Here is an 8,753-nt window from a genome sequence, read left to right on the forward strand (position 1 = left end):
GCCACCGCCTCGCATCAGGCTGCAGCAGCCTGTAGCTGGCAGCGGTCTTGTGCCTGGCATTGCCCCTCGGCGCCCACGCTGCCCACCCACTGCACAGGCGGCTTGGCCAAAACCCCTCACTTCTTGGCCCAAAGCATTGCCTGTTGGCTCAGGTGGGATTTTCACAGCCCACGCGGCTGCGGCTTTGGGGGCGACAAGGAAATGAGGACTGCGATAAGCCCCCAAGCCCCGTGAGTGCCGTGTGCGGTGGTGCTTGCCTAACGATGCCTGATGGAAGATCCTGTCCTGATCCATGGAAACCGAGGGGCCAAATCCACGGATGAAAATTTGTGTCTGCCGCCTGCCTTGCACTGACGACTCTCCAAATCGCGGAGCCTTGGTGTTGCGCTTTCCGGGCTGACGGAGAGCAGCTGGGAAGTGGTGCTGGCGGGATGGGAGGCTCCTAGGAGTCTGCTCGCTTGACCTCAGTCCCAGGATTCCTGTAGTTTCTTGTAAATGTGCCGCAGCATGCTGAAAATTACAGACCTGAGTGATTTAACATTGTGCCACATGATAAATGCTTAGAATGCTGAGCAGCTAATTCAAACAAGCGTAAAGTTGTGGATGCAATGATTAACAAGGAAAGTATCTTAGGCCGACATAGCAGAATTGAATGGATGCATTTCAATTTGATACAGGTAAGTTGCTGCAAATAAAGCGAGCAAATTAATCCACGGTGACATTCCAGCAGAGAAGAGGCCTGGTGGCTTTGATGGTAATGTATCCTTAGGTGGGAAACGACAGGTTTGAATAAGGTGTGCTTGATAAAGATTGAATATTCACGTGTTCAAACACAACACTTTTTAGTAAACTTCAGAAAAAATGATTTAATGTCAAGTGAAAAAAAAACGAATTAGCAACACAATGGACATACTGTTAATTATCATAAGCTGGAGTGAATGGACATCCACTGCAAGGAGATGCATTGGATGACTGGCACAACTGACCCGCCATTTAGGTAGGAGGGTGCTGAGTGAATTTTTGCAAGAGCAATATAAAGTTACTGGCTTTTGAGCTTTAAAGAGAACCACTGGAGCCTGAAATTCGTTGAGTGTGTTTATTGTGCAGCCAGTGAACTGCACAGGAATGCAGCGAATCCCTGTTATTTATCTTTCTTAGTTTTATATTGATTTTTATTGAAAAAATGTGAATAGACAATACAAAGAGCAGGAAGGGTAAATGCATGAAAGAGAAATCAAAAGCAAGGAAATACTTCTTACAGTTGGCATGTGAAACTCTTTTAAATGAATCTGGGATAAAGCAGGAACCCTTTCAAAGGTATGACTTCCACTGCTTCAAAAAGTGTATGGAACTGGAAAGTGACCTGTTGGAGAACAAGCTCTGTTGGGATGAATATATTTTCTCTCAACCAAAAATAGCTTGTAAAGGAGCATATTTTTCTGAATAAGCTGCTAAAAGGAATATATTTTCTGTGTAAGGAGGTTAAACTTATTTGTTTAGCAGATTTCTGCTGAAGTTGGATGCCTAGTCAGTGAATGAATACTTCAAAAATTATTTCTGATCTAGTAGTGCCTGAGGTTTAGTTGAAATTTATGGGATGATGTTACCAACTCTTCAGGGGCATGGAAAATATTTAATTCTGTAGTGCTGAGAGAGAGCGAGAGAGACCGCGGAGAGTGAGGAGGAGGGAGCTGGAGGGGTGACTATCTGCTGCAGCTAAGGGGAGCTAAGAAATATAATGAGACTGCAGGAGGTAACAAATGTTTAAAAGGTCCAGGCTACCTAACACCGTAGTCCATGTAGTATGGAGGGTGCTTTTGCAGTAGGACTGGAGCCAGGATGAAACGGATAAAAAACTTCCTGGAATGCCTGGCATGCCTCTGCGGAGGCACTGGGGTGCGAGGATCAAACAGGCAGGCAGGAGATGGGTGTCTGGCCACTGCTGTTAGTAAATCTACAGAGAAAGGATGGTTAAAAGGACGGGTTAGAAGTCGAGAATCTAACCACAAATGATCTCCCAGGATTAGGGCTTTATTTGTGGAATGCTTCAGCCACTTCACTACCTGCTCTTGAAATTTCAGAAATCTTGAGATGATTAATAGTGAAAATATGAAACATTATCTACCACAAAACCAAAAAGTTCTTTGATGAGAGCTTGAAAGGAACTGATTTAGGACAAGATAAACTTGTCAGAGTACTAAACTGAGCCAATTAAGTCTTTTCAACTTGAGACTCATATTGTTTGACTCATAAAGCCAAATAAAGTTACTGTATTTTTGGCTTAAAGTGCATGTCATCTGGATTTTAGATCTGTGCATGTTTCTCAGCAGCACGTTGGGCAGGGAGTGAGGAGCACGGGTGAGGGTGTGAAAGAGTGAAATTTGTGTCTTCTAGGCTGACTAGCCCAACTGGTAAGTGAGAAGTAACTAATGCAGATGTATTGGTTCTAATAATTTGGGTACATTTGGATGTGTGGCTTTGTGCCATGAAAACCTAACTTGAAGGTCATTGTTTACACCTGCACAAATAGATATAAAACACTGATTTCTTTTTTCTTTCTCATTCTGCTGAGATAGAAATGGCTGGAAGCTACCAAGCCAGGCTATCCACTTTCAGTATCCACTTCTGCAACAGTGAAGTCAGTTCGAGTTTGCCTGGAACAGTTTCCTCTTCGAGAAACAAGGCAGGATCTTTAGCTTTTAAGAAGGGTTTCCCAGGTGGTTTTACATGATTTAGGGGAATATAGAGTGAAATTTGCCTAAAACGGAGAGTAAAGAAGTGATTTAAGTCTGGGATTCTGGGTGCCTAAATTCAAAGCCGTGGTCCTTAAAACATACTACTTTCAGAAAGGGTGAAAACAGGTCCCCCCTGCTCAGGATTTTACTGTTGATGAGCCCTGCAGAGTGACGACCTCGCTTGTGAGGCAGTGGCTCAGGGATTCACCAGCTGCCTAATCCCTTCTTCTTGACGCCATTCTGAGGCCATTCAACAGAAATACATGACTCTCAGATACCCCCTGTCTATACTGCCTGAGCACTGTAGGCTGCTCTTGCTACTTGCTCCTTGCTCTTTGGGAGTTCCTGTGTGGCTTTCATTTTAAAATGAAGGTGAATTTCATCTCTCTCTTTAAAACAATGTTTTGGGTTTTGGCTGTGGAAAAAAATATTGCACTGCCAGAAGGGAGATAAAGTGAATGCTAGAGGCCAGAAGGTAGATCTCTGGCTGTTGGGTAAGTGAGCTGGGGGCAGAGTAAGAGCATAGCTTTGGTGATTTATTGTTTGAGATTGACAGTCTTGTGTAAGCTTGGTGCAGTTAGTCTTCTTCACACGAAATAGTAAAAGATGACAAATTGCTTTTACGGATGTAGTTTTCGTTTTGAGTTTAACCGCCATAACATTCCTCTTAAAGTAGAATACACCTGCTCTCAGGGTCCATGGTCCACAAAGGAATTCAAAGTGACTAGCTCAGACCTAGACATCTTCTAGGCGTCAAAAGTTCAGTGAGAAAACCCCTGTTCTTTACGACCTTTTTTTAGATTTTTTTGATCTTGCTTTTCTGATACTTTCCATTTTTCTTGCTGTGTGTCAGCAAGGAACCAAACAGGTAAATAGAAATGCTGGGTTATATCTGAAGTCAGTGCAGGTTGCATGCCTAGGACGTTAGGCTATCCCCCTTTTTCTTTTTGAGGGTCATGCAAGAGGTTGATTTCCCATCAGACCCTTTCTCAGGTGAATATTTTATCCGAACAAACTGCATTATACTAGAATGACATCTGAGGGCAGGAGGAAGCTCCAGAAGTGGTACGCTGTGCAGGCACTCTAACCCACCTGTAATGGTATGTCTCAGCCTGAGGATACATCCATGGGCTTTGCAGGTGACTGCCTGGGGGAAGGCTGGTTGCAATGAGCCGCAGCTGTACCAGACAGTGTCCCAACAATCAAGAGGTATGGATAAACCGGCCATGCTTTGTGTCCTGCGCTTATTTTATTTGCTAGTATATACAAAGCCTTTGTGAAACAGGCAATATGACAGAGAAGAGGGGTGAATTTTAGCTACATTTTATGCATAGAAGATCTGTCTCTGAGCCTTCCGCCTGCAGAGATTTAGCTGACTTCAGGAGAACGGTGCTTCTATCTATCCACGCAGGGAACATCTTCAAGTTTGGGCCCTTACTCTGCAAATTTTGGCTGCTGCTGAAACTCTACTGCCTCCTTACACCAGGGTTGGGACCATGGAGTACGTTACTGACAAAATACGCACGCGTGTGCGACAGGCCTTGATTTAAGCTATAATTATGACGGCCTTTCAGTATACCTTATGGTGTCTGCAACCAGCTGAGGATCTGTCCCCCGGGATGTAGCAAGGAACAAGGCAAAGCGCTGCAACACACCAGAAAAGTTCGAAAAAGTTAGAGAGATCACTCACTTTCTTTTCCTTTTTTTTTGGAAGCAAGGGGAGGCTGGAATTAACAGTATAAAGTCTTAATGAGTAGATTGTGCTGAGCAGTGTGGTTCACCTCCGTTATTCTCCCAGTCTCAAATGTTTACCAGCCAATCAGAGCGTTCCTTAAAACCAGAGATTTATAATGAAAAGTCAACCCTAATTGAATTTCTTCATTAAAATCACCATCAAACAGATACAGAACACCTTACACCACCTTGTTTAAATTAGATTCATTTTTCTGATTAATTATTAAAAGGAAAGTTTAAAAAATCATAAAATCTTAAGTGCTATTAAAAATTGATTAGGAATGCATTTTTTCATTGACCCAGTTTGTATTTTTTTTTAATTTTTTTTTTTGGCAAAGCTAATACATTTGAGTACCTGCCTCAGACAGAAGTTTGTAATCATTTGGTCATCAGTCAATTAATCACAGCTTCATAAATATTGATCTCAGATTACATTTATTCTTCATTCTTGAAAGACAGTTTTTTATTAATTTAGGCTCACTCACATACATTGTGGTTTACGCTGAAATTATTTTTAAAAGTTCTATTAAAATTTAATTTGAGCAGCCAGCCAACAGTGCAGCCACTGCACACTGTGCCACCTTTCGGCAGGTTTATTACCTCCTCCTGAAAGGTCTTGAGTACCCACAGCTCATACCGTAGGGCTTGCTGACTGGATCTGTCACCTATAAAACCTCTTTAGCTGGAAGTTGTAGGCCACTGTCCATGCCAGGTAGAAGGAGTAATTTGAGAGTAAGTGTGGATTTTTGTGAGGGGAGAAAAGAGGGCTCTGGTGTTTCCCGTCCCACCCTCAGTGGCCATATCCTTATTCATGGTAGTCCATCACCGATGGTAATGCCTTCCTGATGGCTGAACAGCGCTCTAGCTGCTCTTTGGCCTTTCCCAAGCATCATACAAGCCGTGTGAGGGTGTGCGTTTGTGGGTAGATACGTTGACTGTCCCCAGCCCTGCTGTATGGGGGTAATACGTGAGGTGATCACCCATCCCAGGACAGTGAGGGTACCTGGAAGTGCTCTTGCAGGGTCCGCTAATGCGTCTCTTGCACCTGGGAGTAAACCCAATACTTGCTTTTGCAGGAGTTGCATTTGTAAACAGAAAGTCCAAGAATTTTTAAAGAGAAACCCTGTAAGGAGGGGTGTGAGCTCTTTGGTCCCAAGCACCTGGAGAGGACACAATCCTTATCATAGCTTGTTCAGCACACCTGAAACAATACTGAAACAGTAACATGCAAGCAGTGTTACTTAACATTCCTGGTCCAATTGCAGCTATTAATCTCCACCTTGACAATTAAATCTTCTTTTTTTTAATTTTCTATTTTTTTAAATTTTGATTTGTGCTTGCTGTTATAGTTTAAGAAACACACATATGGACATATAAGGAGTAAGAGCACATGGCTGAAGAGTGACCTGAAGCATTCACTGAGCATGATGAATCCTTTGTGCTTTACTTCGAATGCTCTGTTTCATGCTGAGAATGACAAATTTCTCCAGGCCAGGAACATCTGAATGGCAGACTTGCTACAGCTTCTGCAGTACATTTGGGTCCTTTGTCCTGTTCTCTGTTAAAACACATGTTAAGATAAGTCACCGTTCCCTAAAATCTCACTTGACTGAGGACTTCGGCGTGGTGGGATCCTGTAGCAACCGTTATCTTTTACATCTCTGAAAAATCCCTAGCCTTATCTTTAATGTCTGAAATCAAAACTGGTTGCCCATTTTTGTCACTCCAAAACCATGTTTATTCTGGCACAGCTCTTCTGAGAGGCTCTGAAATACAGCTTCAAATCACAGGCGACAGAGCGTCCCGGTGTGCTCCTCAGCATCAGTATGGAGGCGTGCGAACCCCTGTCAGCGTTCCTTATTATTACTGACATTGGATGTGTGTAATATGGAGAATGGATCATTTTTGTGACTATCCATGCATCTAAGATTGAAAAAAAACAGTTTAATTTTCAGAGTCCTATTCCCCAATCAATGTATACTACTCATTTACCATATGTTCTGCTGAAATGTAACCTCCTCGTATACATTTGGCATATCGCCAGCACCAATTTTTCCTGTAAAAAATGAAATCACACTACAAGTTCTTAGACCCCTTCCTTTAAATCTCAGTCACACACAGTGCTTTTCTGCCCTTTCAGAAAAGTCATCCTGTAAGGATCATATCAGAGACAACATGTGCAGAGGGCATCCAAATAACCCATTTGTTTTACAAATAGCTGGGGTGGTTTAAGATCTTACCACCTCAGCTTTTTGCTACCCCTGTTCTCTTCATCTGTTTCCTGCAAAGTCAAACTCATTTTTTTGCTTTCATTGCCCATGGGCCATCAAGATGCTGGACATAGTTTGTTTGTTTTGCACTGTGGCAAATCAAGAAGGGTGTTGTCTGCTACAAGGACCATCGTTTCCAGCAGAGTAGTGCTAGCAAGCATATGTAATGGGGGTGTGTGTTAAGTTACTCCTGTTATATCCTTAAAAAGATGCCTGTCTATTCTCAGTATGTTGCATAATCAGAAGTGGGTTCTGAGTCCAGTTGTGGCTGATGTCTTTAAACAGGAGGGATGCTAAGGAGATCTAGTAAATATATCACCCTCTGAGCATTTCTTTGCAATAGTGTGGCAGTGGGAACCAGCTGTCTGTTTATCCAGTGATTTGACAGATGCTAGTGTGAATGTGAGCAGTGTGTTAAGTTTTGTACCGAGCTCGATAACCCTGGACAGTCTTTCCTGGCAGAAAAGAAGAAAAGGAAAAACTGCAAAGCAATAGAGATGACTGTAACAATGCCCCAGCTCTTCCTGGCTTTTTGCTGCAGACACCTGCAAGATGGCCCAGTTGGAGTATTGTGTCACTAACTCAGTGCTCAACAACTTCAGCACTTCTGAGAATGAATCCTGTTGCTGAATATGAGCTACTATTTTATGGAAATGCATCTTTCTTTCTTTCTTTCTTTTTTTTTAAATCAATCTCTCCCTAAATACTCAGAGTTCTTGTAGTCCAGAATATGCAAAGCTGTGTATTTTAATGAAATTGTTTTAACTTCATAATAATGTAAGAGAAATATAATGTATTTCCTGCTAGTATATTCAGTAGATACTTCTGTCTCTCTAAATTTTATATGAATTGGATTGAGTTGTTTGAATAAGTTTTTTATAAGATTTAATAAGATCTTTGAAAGGCTTTCTAATGGATTTCTTGGTAAAAATGTAAAAAAAAGTGTTGTTTTGCATTTTGCCGATACATATGTTTACCCTTGGCTCAGAATCAGGGACCTCTGGAGTGCAGCGGCAACCAGGGGGTTGTATACAGCTCTTTGCAGGACCAGGCATTCATCAGTAAGATATGTTAGATGCTACGGATCCAAATCGGTCCCAGGTCTTTCCTGCTTGACTTGCCTCCAAGATCTGTACTCCCGGTTTCTCTGCCTCTTCATTACAATAACTTTTAGCAAAGATGTTTAGTATTCAAGTAATTTTTCATGTTGTCTGTTACAGCAATGTTACTTGATTGAAACAGAAATACCCCACCCCATTTTTAATAGTTGATGATAGCTTGTCAGACACGACTTCAGAGACTTGAGAGTGCTCCTGGGACACCACAGCTCAGGTAAATGTAGACTTAGCCTCTGAGGCTAGTTTCAGGAAAAACACAGTTAAGAAATAGGCTGCTGTACAGGTCTTAAATTGACGAGAGAGGAAGGGAGGGAAGGATATAACATATGCCCAGGAACTGCTGGAGTTTTATAAGCTTTGTGTTATTGTTTTTTAAATCTATCTGGGGGGTTATGTTAGGAGGTAAATGGAGAAACGGAAAAGCAAAGATAGAAGTAATTGGAGCGAATGGCCAATAAGTGAGGGGGAGAGAGGGGCCAATGTGAAAACTGCAGAGATATTCTGACGATGTTATCAATGTCCATCAATTTCTGCTTGAAGGGCGGCTGCAGCTGCTCTGCCAGCTTTGCTCCTTGGCGAGCTCATCTCTGCAGCTCCCCCCACCCCTCCGTGCTTATGGGGGTGAAGGAGAAGGGGACCCTGAGTGAGTCCTGGTGGCCATGAAGAGGTGCTCTTCCAGCGTGCATGCGCTCTTCAAGGAACCTATAAGGAGCCCTTTGAAGGGCATGCAGGGTACGCAGCTTTCATCTTGGGTGTTTGAAAAATGAGTGAGAATTTTTTTGTAGATTCCTCTTCACTCAACAAAAAGATGTAGGTATCTACATATGAGCAAATCTCACCAAATACGTCTGAGAGTCACTGCAGAGAAACAGAGCTTTCTGGGATACGATGCATCA

At 42.5% G+C, this 8,753-nt stretch overlaps 1 protein-coding gene across 1 annotated transcript in view; it reads right to left on the bottom strand.

Annotated features, from left to right (window-relative positions):
• RNF219 (ring finger protein 219) overlaps window positions 1-6,789 on the bottom strand; it is a 30,726-nt gene extending 23,937 nt beyond the window's left edge. Inside the window, exons 1-6 of the mRNA XM_009332102.1 lie at window positions 6,710-6,789; window positions 6,462-6,525; window positions 4,315-4,379; window positions 2,655-2,758; window positions 1,788-1,954; window positions 121-510 (exon numbers count right to left, since the gene is read on the bottom strand). Of these exons, the coding sequence (XP_009330377.1) occupies window positions 121-510; window positions 1,788-1,954; window positions 2,655-2,758; window positions 4,315-4,379; window positions 6,462-6,525; window positions 6,710-6,789 (870 nt within the window). The remainder of the gene's footprint in view (window positions 1-120; window positions 511-1,787; window positions 1,955-2,654; window positions 2,759-4,314; window positions 4,380-6,461; window positions 6,526-6,709) is intronic.
• Between the last annotated feature and the right edge of the window lie 1,964 nt (window positions 6,790-8,753).

Source organism: Pygoscelis adeliae, unplaced genomic scaffold, assembly GCF_000699105.1.
Source record: "Pygoscelis adeliae isolate BGI_AS28 unplaced genomic scaffold, ASM69910v1 Scaffold98, whole genome shotgun sequence".
Classification (NCBI taxonomy): Eukaryota; Metazoa; Chordata; class Aves; order Sphenisciformes; family Spheniscidae; genus Pygoscelis; species Pygoscelis adeliae.